The sequence below is a fragment of the Chlorocebus sabaeus genome, chromosome 17 (genome assembly GCF_047675955.1).
Source record: "Chlorocebus sabaeus isolate Y175 chromosome 17, mChlSab1.0.hap1, whole genome shotgun sequence".
Lineage (NCBI taxonomy): Eukaryota > Metazoa > Chordata > Mammalia > Primates > Cercopithecidae > Chlorocebus > Chlorocebus sabaeus.
Window position 1 is genome coordinate 42103122 of NC_132920.1, and position 15361 is coordinate 42118482.

A 15361-nucleotide genomic window follows, 5' to 3' on the forward strand; every position below is an offset into this window, starting at 1 on the left:
TCGGTGACACCTCCAGTGACATCATCTGCGGATTCCCGCCCACAGGTTTCTAAATCCAGACATTCTCGTTTGGCTGAGCACTCTGGGCCTAGACCCATGAAGCTAAGAGCGACACTCAAAGACTGCACTGTTGAGAGAAGCTAATGTTAAAGTCTGTGAATATATTGGGGAGTCCAGCTCCGGAACCCGGGAGCTCTTTTAGTGGGAGGGGCGGCGCTGATGGCGCTTCTGGCCTCCGAATGCTAGGGGGCGCTGTGATCGCCGCGTGGCCTCTTGGGAGCCGGGAGTCCACCGCGCAAGCGCATTCTGGCTTTTTCGCCGTCCCCACGTGCGAACCTCCGCGGCAACGTTTTCGAGAAAAATGCCCAAATTGAAGGCGGCCCGTGGGGTCGGGGGTCAGGAAAAACATGCGCCCCTTGCCGATCAGATCCTTGCTGGGAATGCGGTGCGGGCAGGGGTCCGGGAGAAGCGGCGGGGTCGCAGGACTGGAGAAACGGAGGAAGAGTATGTGGGACCCCGGCTGAGCCGGCGGATTTTGCAGCAAGCACGGCAGCAACAGGAGGAGCTCGAGGCCGAGCATGGGACTGGGGACAAGCCCGCGGCGTCGCGGGAACGCACCACGCGGCTGGGTGAGTGTCTGGGATGAGATCCAAGGAAGACAGTGGCCAGTAGTGGGGCGGGGTGGACAGCTAAAAAGTGTCTGGCAGGGGAATTGCTTCGAGTCAACAAAGGGTCCGTATTACACTTGCAAAAGTAATGGAATGGGAGACTGAACCCTGTTCAGAGCCCTCCGCGTCCACTCCTAGTTTTAGGCACTCCCTTCTACACATCCCCTAAGTTAGGCCAACAGTAATCGCTCCCTCCACCCTAGTATTTATCCATTGGTTTTGTAAATATATGTGGGATACCCACTACGAGCTTTGTACTATGCTGGGAGTTCTGTCGAATGTTTGGGTACAGAAGTAAACAACATAGGCACGTCTGACTTAAGGACCTTACAGTCAAGCCCAGTAGAGAGTCAATTAAGTAGACTCTTAGAATATTATTTTTCCATGATAAAGTGTCGCTTCCCTGGTAACAATAGCATTGGTCTTGAGAAGCTTCTCCGATTGCAGCAGGACCTTTTAAGTTGAGAACTGAAAAACGAATGGGAAGTGTTATGAGCAGAAAACACATTGTTTAGCAGCCAAAGAGGAAGAGAGATGAAAGACGTTTGATATTTTCTCGCTAGGGAGGGAGTGTTGACCTCTGAGATGCTTCATCCGTTTTTCAGATCTCATCTAAAGCAATATTTGACGCAATTGAATAGTGGCTTCCTGGCCACAGTATCCTTACTTGGGTTTTAAGACATCAACACTCCTGTTTTACTGCCACCTCACTTCTCAGTATCCTTGACTGACTCTTATTGCAACCTCTTATCCTCAGTCCTCTGACCTCTTCAAATATTCTCTGGTGCTGGCAAGTTTCATGGTTTAAATACCATCTCTTGGGTGACTACTCCTAACTTTATAGTCTAGCCCTGACCTCTTCCATGAAATCTATATTCTTATATTCAACTGCCTATTTGGAACTCCAATTTAAAATCTGACAGCTCAAATTTAACGTGTACAAAACAGAAATCCTGACCTTCTCTCCAAACCTGCTTCTCTCACCATTGTCTTCCCTGTCAGTAGCGTATTCTTTCATTTGCTCAAGACAAACTTTAGACTCCTCTATTTCTCTCTCCCCGTCTCTCCCTCTCTCCCCCACCCCATCTCCTCTCTCTGTCTCTCCCTCCCCACATCTGATCTGTAAGAAAATTCTGATGACTCTGCCTTCAAAGTATATTCAAAATCAGACCACTTTTCACCGCTTTGGAACACCATCCTGTTGAAGCCACCACAATTTCTCACCTGGATTATCACAGTAGCCTCCTCGTTAGTATCTCATATTCTCCTTTTTTTCTTTTTCCTTTTTTTTTTTTTGAGATAGAGTCTCTCGCTCTGTCACCCAGGCTAGAGTGCAGTGGCACAATCATAGCTCACTACAGCCTCAATCTCCTGGGCTCCAGCTATCTTTCCCACCTCAGCCTCCCACATAGCTGGGACCACAGGTGTGTGCCAGCATGTCTAACTAATTCTTTTTTTTTTTTTTTTTTTTTTGTTCTTTTTTGAGACGACCCAGGCTGTAGTGCAGTGGCACGATCTCAACTCACTGCAACCTCTGCCACCTAGGACCAAGCAGTTCTTCTGCCTCAGCCTCCTTAGTAGCGAAGATTACAGTCATGAGCCATCACATACAGCTGATTTTTGTATTTTCAGTAGAGATGGGGTTTCACCATATTGGCCAGGCTGGTCTTGAACTCTTGACCTCAAGCGATCTGCCCACCTCAGCCTCCCAAAATGCTGGGGTTACAGGTGTGAGCCACCTCGCCCAGCCGCTAATTCTTTAATTATTTGTAGAGATGAAGTCTCACAGTGGTGCCCAGGTTGGTTTCAAACTCCTGGGCTCAAGCGATCCTCTCTGCCTTGGCCTCCCAAAGTGTTGAGATTACAGGTGTGAGCTACTGCACCCTACCATATCTCATACTCTCTACAAAGCACTCCACAGGTAGGGGATTACAATGGTCTACAATGCGCTTTATGATCTGCCTCCTTTACCAGTCTGACTTCTTCTACTGCTTTCCTCTGCACATTCCACTCCACCTATACAGGCTTCATTGTGCCTTAAACATGGGAAATTAGGGCGTTTGGCCTGGTTGTTCCTTCTCTCTGGGATAGTTTGTTCTCATACACTTGTAGGGTTACTTTCTCAGAGAGGCCTCTCCACTCCATTTACGATTGCAGCACTCTACTCCATCTCCATACTCCCAATATTTCTGCCCTATCTTTTTTCATAGTACTTTTTTTTTTTTTTTGAGAAAGAGTCTCGCTCCATTGCCTAGGCTGGAGTGCAACTGTGATCTCGGCTCACTGCAACCTCCACCTCCTGGGTTCAAGTGATTCTCCTGCCTCAGCCTCCTAAGTAGGTGGGATTACAGGCGCCTGCCGCCACGCCCAGCTAATTTTTTTTTTTTTTTTTGTATTTTTAGTAGAGATGGGGGTTTTGCCATGTTGGCCAGCCTGGCCTCGAACTCCTGACCTCAGGTGATCCACCCGCCCCGGCCTCCCAAAGTACTGGGATTACAGGCATGAGCCACCACACCTGGCCCATAGTACTTATATTTTAACCCAGTATATTTATATGTTTGTTTATGTCTGTCTTTTCCAATTAGGATCTGGTGCATTCAGGGTGGTATGGTCATAGACTGTCTCATCCAATTAGAATGTAAGCTGTATAGAACAAAGTCTTTTGATTTCTCTTGTTCATGGATATATTGCCAGCACCCCCAACAGTGCCTCACATATAGTGTAGGTGCTCAGTGTTTGCTGAATGACTGGGTTAATGGGTAATGAATGATGGTCAGGTAGGTAGGAGCCAAACTTGCAAAAGATTTAAAAACCATCCTTACAGCAATGGGAAGAATGGAAAGCTACTGGAGAATTTTAAGTATAGGGCTAATCAAATCAAATATGTGTTTCTGGAAGATTACCGTCTGCAGAGTGGAAAATGAGTTGGAGGGAAGTAAGGTCAGAAACATGGAGATGAGTGGGTGACTGTCGAATAAATCCAGGCAAGAAATGATGCTGATCTAGGCTTAGATGGGGCTGTGAAGCATGTGAGAGACAGTCTGTGAGGTAAAATTGAATAGGATTTAGTAATTGATTGGGTGTTGAGGGTGAGGGCGAGGGATGAGGCAGGAGCGCCTCCCAGGCTTAGCATTGGGTGGACGATGGTACCATTTACTGAGCTGTGGATGGTTAGCATTATAGACCTAGGAGGGAAAGAAAATTAATATAGTTGATGACAGGTGAGATTTGAGGTGACTGTGAGTCATCCAAGAGCGGCTGTACAGGAGACACCTGGAGTTAGGGTCTGGCGCTAAGGAGAACCACCTACAAAGTACACATTTGGGAGATTGTTGGCACGTGGAGACAAAATGTCTGTTCCCCCTTAGCGTTTATCACATACTGCCACTGCCTTTGTTGTTAATGACCTATTGATACATAGCATTATAGCTCCCCACTTGGATTATTAGCCCCCCTTTCCAGATGCCCAGACATGTAGCCTTCCAAAAATGGAAGTTATTTAAATGGACTAACTTCATTTATTTTATTTATTTATTTATTTATTTATTTATTTGAGACGGAGTCTCGCTCTGTCGCCCAGGCTGGAGTGCAGTGGTGCAGTCTTGGCTCACTGCAAGCTCCGCCTCCCGGATTCACGCCATTCTCCTGCCTTAGCCTCCCGAGTAGCTGGGGCTACAGGCGCCTGCCACCATGCCCGGCTAATTTTTTGTATTTTTAGTAGAGACGGTTTCACTGTGTTAGCCAGGATGGTCTTGATCTCCTGACCTCATGATCCACCCGACTCAGCCTCCCAAAGTGCTGGGATTACAGGCGTGAGCCACCACCCCCGGCCCTTTTTTTTTTTTTTTTTTTTTTTGAGATGGAGTCTTGCTCTGTGGCCAGGCTGGAGTGCAGTGGCGCAATCTCGGCTCACTGCAACCTCCGACTCCCTGGTTCAAGTGATTCTCCTGCCTTGGCCTCCCTCCCAAGTAGCTGGGATTACAGGCGCACGCCACCACGCCCAGCTAATTTTTTGTATTTTTAGTAGAGACAGGGCTTCTCCTTGTTGGTCAGGCTGGTCTCGAACTCCCGATCTCAGATGATCCACCCACTTCGGTCTTCCAAAGTGCTGGGATTACAGGCATGAACCACCATGCCCAGCCAACTTCATTTATTTAAATAGACTGGTGGATTGAAATCTGAACTCCACTGCCTGACTTTAAAGGCCCTCTAGTCTGGCTTCACCTTTCCCACCTAGCTAGCATTATTTATTGCTATTGCCTAGGAGACACTTAAATCCGAAGCCTTATTTTCTCCGTGTCTGGAACACACTCCGCCTGCTCCCAAACTGCCCATCCAGCGTCTAACTGTCCTCGCCACTCATCCTCTAAGTGCATATGTTGTCTCTACCACTCATTGTGGCATATAATCAAACCCTAATATGTGTAGAATAGTAGTGAAGAATGCAGTCTAGAGCTAGACTACCTGTCTTGGGCAAATTATCAACTTTTTGGTGCTTCAGTGTCCTCATCTGAAACTGGATATAATAATAGTATCCGCTTCTTGGGTTTATTTTATTTATTTATTTATTTATTGTATTTTATTTTTTAAGTTTTTGACAATGTTCCGTAAGAAGGTTTGTTTATTTTTTTTTTTTTTAATTTTATGTATTTTTTTTTTTGCCAGCATCTCACTCTGTCGCCAGGCTGGAGTGCAGTGGCGTGACCTTGGCTCACTGCAACCTCCACCTCTTGGGTTCAAGCGATTCTCCTGCCTCAGCCTCCCAAGTAGCTGGGACTACAGGCACGCACCACCACACCCAGCTAATTTTTGCATTTTTAGTACAGACGGGGTTTCACCATGTTGACCAGGATGGTCTCAATCTCTTGACCTCATGATCTGCCCGCCTCAGCCTCCCAAAGTGCTGGGATTACAGACGTGAGCCACCGCACCCGGCCACTTCTTGGGTTTATAAGGATTAAACAGTTAACATGGGTACAGTGTTTAGAAGTTCCTTCTACAGGCAGGGCGCGGTGGCTCACGCCTGTAATCCCAGCACTTTGGGAGGCCAAGGTGAGCGGATCACTAGGGGTCAGGAGATCAAGACCAGCCTGGCCAATGTGGTGAAACCCCGACTCTACTAAAAATACAAAAAATTAACTGGGTGTGGTGGCGGGTGCCTGTAATCCCAGCTACTTGGGAGGCTCAGGCAGGAGAATGGCGTGAACCCAGGAGGCGGAGCTTGCAGTGAGCCGAGATTGCACCACTGCGCTCCATCCTGGGTGACAGAGCGAGACTCCATCTCAAAAAAAAAAAAGAAGTTCCTTCTACATAACTGAGTATAGTATGTTAACTATTACTTATGGCCATTTCTTTCTCATTGTTTCCTGTGTATACGTTTTGTTTCTCAAGCATGATTGCAAGCCCCTGGGGACAGGGAGCCAATGCATGCCTCATTTGTTTCACTGCACATACCTGTGTGTATCACAACCACATGTGAGGCCTGTACTACATAATGACTAAAGTTAAACTGACTAAATCCCTCAGCTACCTTTTGCTGTGCTCATCCATTTAGTCTCCCCTCTTCTAGGTCCAAGAATGCCTCAGGATGGATCAGATGACGAGGATGAGGAGTGGCCCACCCTGGAGAAGGCTGCCACAATGACAGGGGTGGGCCACCATGCAGAGGTGGTCGTGGACCCTGAGGATGAGCGTGCCATAGAGATGTTCATGAACAAGAACCCTCCTGCCAGGTAGGTCTGGGGATTTGGGATAATGGGTGCTTGTAGAAAGTTCCCACAGGAAAACAAGTTCCCTGGCAGACTTACGATTCCCTATTTTAGGAAAGGGCCCTGGAGTTGCTAGTTGTAGGGGACCTCCTTGACAAAAGTGGCCCATCCTCAGCGGACCACTGTGAGTGGGAATGACCCAGCCTCAGAAAACATTGTGTCCTTCTGTCCATTTATTGTACTACTGCCCAGTTGCCAGGGAAACAGCTCCAGGCCCGTTTTACACCTCTGGGGAGAGCCATCCTATTGCATCTGGTTTTGGTATTCTTGGTTTTTTTAGTGGTAAGCTCAACTTCCTTGGACAAGTGTTCATATCCTGAGCTTCATTTAAGCCAGGGTTTTTCAACCTCAGCATTATTGACATTTTGGGCTGGGTAATTTTATGTGTGTGTGGAGGCTATCCTGTGCAGTGTAGGATGTTTAGTAGATATCTCTGATCTCTACCTTCTAGGCTCCAGTAGCAACCTTCCCTCTAATTATGAAAACCAAAAATGACATCAGACGTTGCTAAATGTCCTCTGGGAGGCAAGACTGCTCCCAGTTAGGACCACTAATTTATTCCCATCTATAATAAATGCTGGCTCCAAAACATGCAGGCATTTAGACTGCCTGTGGTCAAACTCCTGAGCCCATAAATTTTGGCCGTGGGGAGTGGAGTCTAGGATAAGGGTCCTCAACCAGTTCATTCTGACCCTGTGATACTAACATAATGGTGTCCCTGATACTTTAGATTGTTTGGGGTTAATGCATCTCTCATTGCTAATTGTACTGTAAAAGGACAAGGAGGCTGATAAATTCTGTGGCAACTTATTTGAAAATGCAGAATGAAGAAATGAAAATGAGCTCCTCTCCCAGATTGATGCCTAACAGTTGAAATACGTGTCACAAAATACGTACTTGGGCCTGTCCCACCAGAGAGCCTCTCAGGTTCTCATTCAGCACCTCATAACTCCTACTTCACTGATAACGCTGACAAATTTAGCAGAATGCTTTTCCAGCTTGCAGTAAATAGAATACACAAGCTCCTTGAAGTAATCAGAACTTCTGGCAGTTGTAAGAAATGATAGCTGGCGTCTTCAGAAAGCAAGCCTAGATCCACATGAATTCAACAATCAGAGGCTATTTAGTTTGGGGGCACATTATAAGGTACTATAAAGCACCTTAAGACTTTCAAAAACCTGAGTTTGACTCTTAACCCCACCTGACGGCTGTGAGGCCCAGTTCCCATGTCTGCATGAGTTTTCATGTCCTATAAGTGTTGCACTGACTCTAGGACTGAAAAGTCCCAGACTCAGTGCCTGGCATTGAGTAAGACCTCAGAAAAGAGGAGCAGTTTGGTTTTTGTTTTGTTTTGTGACAGGGTCTCACTCTGTAACCCACACTGGAGGGCAGTGGTGTGATCTCAGCTCACTGCAACCTCAACCTCTCAAGTAGCTGGGATTACAGGCACGCACCACCATGCCTGGCTACTTTTTGTTTTATTAGTAGAGATGGGGTTTCACCATATTGGCCAGGCTGGTCTCAAACTCCTGACCTCACGTGATTCACCTCCCTCAGCCTCACAAAATACAGAGATTACAAACATGAGCCACTGCACCCAACTGAGGAGCAGCTTTAAATACATGTCAGTCTGGGCATGGTGGCCCAGACCTGTAATCTCAGCACTTTGGGATCCCAAGGCAGGAGCCCAGGAGTGTGAGACCAGCCTGGGCAACATGGGGAGACTCCATCTCTATAAAAGAATAAAATACTAGCTGGGCCTTGTGCTATGTGCCTGTGGTCCCAGCTACTTGAGAGACTGAGGCAGGAAGATCGCTTGAGCCAGAGAGATAGAGGCTGCAGTGAGCCGTGATGGTGCCACTGCATGCCAACCTGGGCAACAGAGCTAGACTGTGTCTCAAAAAAATATAAATAAATACACCTCAGCAGCCTCTGAAGGCACTGGTATTATATGACAGCTCAAGGTGATAGTAATGCTGAATCATTAAGATAATGTTTGATATACCCAACAATACTGTGTTTAAGGAGGTTGAAAAGAACATAATCAGTTTTAGAAATACTTCCATAGATACACTGCTGTGTACTGACCGTTCCAAGTAATGAACAGACATTAACTTATTTAATCCTTCCATTAATCTTTTAAGGTGGGTACCGTTATTATCCCTATTTTACAAATGAGGAAACAGAGGCATAGAGAGGTAAAGTAACATGCCCAAGATCATATAGGGAGTGGGTAAGCCAGGATTTGAACCTGGGCAGACTGATTTCAGAATTGAGATTCATAATAACCTCCATACAACTGCCAGCTTTGTCCTAAATGGAATGAATTTCAGTTCCTTTGCACCCTGCAGTGATTCTGTCTGTGGTGGATGAATGGGCACAGAGAGGGAACTCTAAGCTGCACATCCCAGCAGGATCGCAGTATGTCAGTGCTCACAAGGGACTGTGGGGAATCTGGAACTTCCTGGACAGTGACCACAGTGCTCCTTCCCTCCTCTCTCCCCTCCCCTTGGCACTTCCCCTCTTAGGCGCACCTTGGCTGACATCATCATGGAGAAGCTGACTGAGAAGCAGACAGAGGTTGAGACAGTCATGTCAGAGGTGTCGGGCTTCCCTATGCCCCAGCTGGACCCCCGGGTCCTAGAAGTCTACAGGGGGGTCCGGGAGGTAAGAGCTGAGAGGGGAGCCACAGTGGAAGACCCCTTTGGGGGCTGTGGGCTCCCGCCACAGGCTTTTGCCTTTTGCCTGCATCTCATACTAAAGAAGTCATGGCAGTAGAAAACAGACCTAAGAGGCAGAGTGTGTGGTTTCACATTCCTGCTCTGCCTGTAAATGACTTGGCAACCTTGGGTCAGTTACTGGAACTCTCGCTGGTCATCTGTAAAACGAGCATAATAATGGCACCTCCTTATAGGGTTATTGTGGGGATGAAATGAGTTAATATATTAAAAGCACCCAGACAAGTTCCTAGCCCACAGCAAGCTTGCCATATGTGGATGACAATGATTGTTTTACCTCCCTCATCCCTAGGTATTATCTAAGTACCGCAGTGGAAAACTGCCTAAGGCATTTAAGATCATCCCTGCACTCTCCAATTGGGAACAAATCCTCTACGTCACAGAGCCTGAGGCCTGGACTGCAGCCGCCATGTACCAAGCCACCAGGTAGAGTAGATGGGGATTTGCAGGCCTTGGGTCTATAGGTGCAGGCTGGGCTTGGGATGGACAGGCTTTCCTTGCCTCTGGCCCCAGGGCCCTCTCTGCTACTTTATAGCATCATTTTTCTAGCTTTTCCTACGTCATTTTTTGGGGCCAAGACCCAGTTAGCCAGTTAGGAACCCTCTGTGATGAATTTCTAGGGGAAGAGGCTTTTAAAGCCACTGGGATACAGCCCTCCATGATCAATTTCTAGGGGAAGAGGCTTTTATAGCCACTGGATACAACCCTGTAGCAGGACCCTCAGAAGTCTGTGACTGTCCAGGCATGCTCAGGGCCCTAGTGATAGCAAAATTGAGAGAAGCCATGATAGCAAGAGGAAGGAGAGTAGCTGAGTAGCCATCAGTTTGCACAAGCTCTGGCTCTCCCACAGACAGATGGCACTCCTCATTTGGGTATATCTCATTGCCCTTCCTATTCTCTCTCTAAGCTGATGGGTGTTGCATGCACACAGCTCCCACACATCCCTCACTGAAAGAAAGGTCCCATATTTTACTTTAAAACCTCTTGTATGCACTATCCACGGTGATATTTAATGGGCCGGGTCCAGACTGTCATGTAACTTGGAAACTTCCCCCACTTAACTCCCACTAGGATTTTTGCCTCTAACCTGAAGGAACGCATGGCCCAGCGCTTCTACAACCTTGTCCTGCTCCCGCGAGTACGAGATGACATTGCCGAATACAAACGACTCAACTTCCATCTCTACATGGCTCTCAAGAAGGCCCTTTTCAAACCTGGAGCCTGGTTCAAAGGTGGGATCCCAGAGGCAGGGAAGAAAGGGAAGGGCTGGAGCTTCTATGGGGAACACAGCAGGCCTGGTGTGGGAAATTGCTAGCTGTCCCTGGGCTGGGTGGGAATGCTTCCTGCTGTGACTCCTTTTCCTCATCCTGGGCTCATAGTGACTGCCCTTTGACTCTCCCCAGGGGTCCTGATTCCACTGTGCGAGTCTGGCACTTGTACCCTCCGGGAAGCCATCATTGTGGGTAGCATCATCACCAAGTGCTCCATCCCTGTGTTGCACTCCAGGTAGCGTTGCTGGGGGTGGAGCGGCGGGGTGGGGGCTGGTCAGTGGATATCCAGATAGTGGAATTGCCAGGACTTGGGGATAGGTAGAGTGGAGAAGAAGCTAAGGATAGCCTTGGGTTTGTGCTTATTTAAGCCAATGAGTAGGTGTATCATTATCCCCCTAAATGTAAGTTGTGCAACAACAGGGCCCGAGTGCCTGGTATAAAGAAAGTACTCAGTAAATAGATGAACAAATGAGTAGGAAACACAGGAAGAAAGCAGTTAGGGTGGAGACGTTGAGATGTTTGGACCATACTCTAGTTGGGTACTGAAACAAGCAGTCTATGCTGGAGTTAGAGATTTGGGTGGATCCCTGTAGAGATGGTGGCTCAAGTCAAGCGACTATAATACGATTGGGTAGGTGAGAAGGTCCCTGGGGAATACCATAGGGTAAGGGCCAGCAGAGGGGAAGAAAAAAGGGGGAAAGCACAGAGGGAGAAGTAGGATCCTTCTTCCAATGTTTTCCCCGCTAACTCTACCCCACCTCCCTTTCCCACTAGTGCGGCCATGCTGAAAATTGCTGAGATGGAATACAGTGGTGCCAACAGCATCTTCCTGCGACTGCTGCTGGATAAGAAGTATGCACTGCCTTACCGGGTGCTGGATGCCCTAGTCTTCCACTTCCTGGGGTTCCGGACAGAGAAGCGTGAACTGCCTGTGCTCTGGCACCAGTGCCTCCTGACTTTGGTCCAGCGCTACAAGGCCGACTTGGCCACAGACCAGAAAGAGGCCCTCTTAGAACTGCTCCGGCTGCAGCCCCATCCACAGCTATCCCCCGAAATCAGGCGTGAGCTTCAGAGCGCAGTCCCCCGAGATGTGGAAGATGTTCCCATCACCATGGAGTGAGAAAACAGTCAGTTGTCCTGGCCAAAGGGGTTTGGAAGGACACCAAGACTCCCGTTGGTGACTGAAGATGACACCAAACCTTAATGGCTAAAGACCCAGATCAGGGCAGTGACAGATCACAGGAACATCTGTGGCTTCCAGTCCAGGACAGGAAGGACTGAGGGTCTGGCTGGTTCCCTCTTCCATTCTAGGCTCTTACCCCTGTTCAGTTCTGAGAGCCGACTTATACCATACACTGGCATTCCCAGTCCCCAGCTGGGGCTTGGTGTGAGTACTTTTTCTATGGCTATTGTGTCAGGTCACTGTGGATAAAGGCAAAGGCAGGTATTTATTGAACCTCTGTGTTTGGTGTAGTAAATGGAGGTGGGCATTACTCCTGTTAGTATCTGGAAGATGGAGGACATTCTTGTCCCGTTTATATAGGAGCCACCTCCCTTGATCTCCAAGCTTGTTTCTCCAGGCTACACTCACCTTGTTAGCCACCTGGGGACACATCCTCTGCCTTCCCCCATGACAGGCTGCAGCAGCCAGGAGCAGGTTGTCCAAAGATGGTCGTGTGTCAGCTGTGGATGAAAGGACTACAAGAGAAAACTTGAGGAAAGCAGAGATAGTCAAGAAAGGCCAGAGAATAAGGCTGGGCCCAAGAATAGTTAGATGAGAGCTAGCATCAAACAGGCTCCCTTTCTGGCTTTTCAGCCAATGAAAGCTTAGTGACTAGTAAACTACGGCCAAGTGCCCCTTTTTTTGTTGATTTATTTTTTGAGACAGTCTCGCTCTATTGCCCAGGCTGGAATACAGTAGCATGATCTTGGCTCACTGCAGCCTCCGCCTCCTGGGTTCGATAGATTCTCTTGCCTCAGCCTCCTGAGTAGCTGAGACTACAGGTGCGTGCCACCACGCCTGGCCAATTTTTAAATTTTTAGTAGAGATGGGGTTTCACCGGGTTGGCCAGGCTGGTCTCGAACTCCTGACCTCAGGTGATCCACCCGCCTCAGCCTCCCAAAGTGCTGGGATGACAGGCGTGAGCCACCGCACCCAGCCCAAGTGCCCGTTTTTGTGTGGCCCATGAGCTAAGAATGATTTTTCCATTTTTAAATGGGGAAAAAAATTAAAACAACAGTATTTTGTGATAGGAATTACATGAAATTCCAGTTTCAGCATCCATAATTTTGTTGGAACAGCCACGCTCACCCATTTACATGTTTCCTGTGGCTGCTTAAGTATAATCCTGCTATAACCCTTATTTGCTTCCGAAATTGTGCATTTGTTCCAACCCATTTAATATATTTGGGAACCGTTTGATCATAACGCAGGCTTAATGTTTGCTTGTGTATGATTTCATCCTCGAGAAACATTAGGTGAATGTGGGAAACTGTACCCAGCTGAACCAAGCCTAACTAGTACACAAAACTCACACTTGAACATGTACCAGCTACCTCACTCAGCTCCCCACCTGTGTTGAGCAACCCTTCCAACATCCACTTCCAAAAGCAAAGTGCATGTCTTCAAGATAAAAGGCTATATTTATTGTAATATTTATGTATTTCTCAACCATTTGACATATGTAGAAACCAAGCTATCCTTTTTTTAACATGTGTCACTTATTTGAGTGTTGTGCTTCAAGCCCCATTTTTCCCATGAGACCTGTGGTTTTTATTGTGCAAATTGCATGGCATAGTGATTTTCAGGAACACATAGGTCACATTATAAAGCAGAACTGATTATATTTGGGTCAGAGACCATATAGCCCGCAAAGCCTAACTATCCAGCCCTTTACAGAAAAGGCTCAATGATCCCTGCTTTAGACCACTGGCTTCCGCCTCCTTACCTCATACAGTCCAGAAATAGACTTAACCCACACACCAATCCAAGAAGCCAAAGCCAGTTTTATTTCACAATCTTTATTACAGTAGGATGATGGTCCTGGGCCACCAGCCTAAACCTTGTGGCCTTAGGAAAGACCTGTGTCAACAGGGCTTGCCTCCCTCTCTAGACAGGGGCTCAGCCACCTCCAGGGCATCCCTGTTGCATTTTCTCTGCTGGAGGATGGGGCAGAGGGACAATGGGAGAGGAGGGCATGACCCCACCCCAGGCTGTAGCAGCTCCTCAGCCACAATGATCCTTTTGCCAGTAGCAGAAGGGAGGAAAACAGCAACCTCCAGGGTTACCACCACTTGTGGGATGGCCAGGACCCCGTTATGTCCTCTTACAGTTGTGCTCAAAGCAATTAATAAATTAAAATGAGCCTTCAGCAGCAAAGCTGTCAATCACACAGAAGCTGAGCAGAAAGCAAAGCAAAGAGGAATTTATAGCTTCTCTGACTGAGGCCTAGGCCCCTCCCTCTAGGAGCAGCTGTCAGCACGGATTATATAGGGGCCTCCAAAGTACTGAGGAGTCATCTAGACTATTCCCCCTCATATGTGTCTATCATGCATGAAATTTCAGAGGGACCCCAATCCAAATGCAATAACCCTAGAAGGGGAAACACCTTTAGAAGGCACTAGAGCATTTTGGCAGTTGAAAACAGCCCCCAGGGGTGGGGGGCGCTCAAAAGGAATGCTGGCGTTATGTATCCAATTCTGTCCCATCAGCCTGGCCCACCCCCAGCTAGAGTTGGGAAAGGCACTGCTGGTCAGATGCAGGGAGGAGGAGCTTGACTACCCACCGAAATGCAGACGTGGCTGGCCAGGCCCCTTAGTGCACACTGCGGGGATGGGTAGGACCAGACCCCTTGGGCTTTGTGAAGGGGGAACAGACGCCCCTTCAGGCTTCAGATGTGGTGTGGTTTGTTCCTGGAGGCAGGGAGGTGGGTGGCAGCGGCCCCTCCTCTGCTTAGTGGCCACTCCAGAGGGCCTCTCCAGGGCTACAGGTGTATGGCTGTGACATCTGTAGGAGTGCTGGTCTGGCTGGGCCCTTGGCTGCTGGAGCCCCGGGGGGCTTTGGGCGCTGGGCTGGAGCTGGTCTGGGCGGCTTCCCTGAGGCTCTCCCTGAGTGCAGCTTCGATCTGCTCCTGACAGGCCCGCAGGCAGTCCTGGGAACATGGGAGAACAGTGAGGAGTGAACACTCCCCCCATAGCATCTGGCAGCAGGTGCAGGGGAAGGACAGCTCCCAACACATGGGGAAGTCTGGGGAGGTTAGGCCACAGCCCAGCCCCAGGAATCGCTCTTCAGTTCTCAGAAACTAGCAAGAGGATGTGGCAAGGGAGTGTGAGAGCAGCCCTGCATCTGACACCGAATCCCCCACCCCCACTCCAGCACACCACTTGGCAAGAAAAGAGCCCCTAGGGCCAGTGCCCTTTACCCCACCCAAGATACTTGCTCTTCTCCAGACCAAGGCAGGAGATAAAAAGCCACAAAGCCCCAAGGTTGTGAAACCAGGACTCAGGACCAGGTTGGGGTTGGAGGTTTCCCTCTACTGGAGGCTCAGGGCATAGCACTATATATAACTATATGAATGGAGAGGCTGCTGCCCAGCTGCCCAGCACTCACCACTTCAGTGCCAGTGATCCCTGCCAGCAGCTCTGTGAGCTCATCCCCGGACATGGAGCAGGCACCCAGGCCTTGCACTGCAGCCCCAATGCTGCCCGTGGCGATCATGGATGGCGGGTACATGGCAAAGGTATAATCTTGGAGAGAAGGAAAGGGAACCATGAGATGAGGAAACCTGAAGGATAACAGCCAGCATGGACTTCCGACTCCTCGGAAAGTGCCAGGCAGCATAAGTAGAGCAGAGGACATGCTAGAAAACTCCAGCAGTGGGTGGGGCAAGATATCGGCAAGGGAGGAAGACAGGAAA

The 15361-nt window shown here is 48.6% G+C and overlaps 2 protein-coding genes across 7 annotated transcripts in view; one reads left to right on the plus strand and one right to left on the minus strand.

The window, feature by feature from the left end:
* The first annotated feature begins 40 nt into the window (after nt 1-40).
* Nucleotides 41-11901, plus strand: BYSL (bystin like). Its single transcript, XM_007972590.3, has 7 exons — nt 41-629; nt 6238-6400; nt 8965-9103; nt 9467-9600; nt 10246-10406; nt 10578-10680; nt 11220-11901. The coding sequence occupies exons 1-7, from the start codon at nt 362-364 to the stop codon at nt 11563-11565; spliced, it is 1314 nt and encodes a 437-aa protein (XP_007970781.1). The 5' UTR covers nt 41-361; the 3' UTR covers nt 11566-11901.
* A 1530-nt stretch (nt 11902-13431) lies between these two features.
* CCND3 (cyclin D3) overlaps nt 13432-15361 on the minus strand; it is a 126819-nt gene continuing 124889 nt past the window's right edge. For 5 of the 6 annotated variants that reach the window (XM_007972584.3, XM_007972587.3, XM_073005970.1 and 2 more), the window contains 2 exons: nt 15055-15191; nt 13432-14596 (listed from right to left, as the gene is read on the minus strand). In XM_007972584.3, the coding sequence (XP_007970775.1) occupies nt 14429-14596; nt 15055-15191 (305 nt within the window). In that variant the 3' untranslated portion in view covers nt 13432-14428. The remainder of the gene's footprint in view (nt 14597-15054; nt 15192-15361) is intronic. The other variant, XM_073005972.1, reaches the window with a different exon arrangement.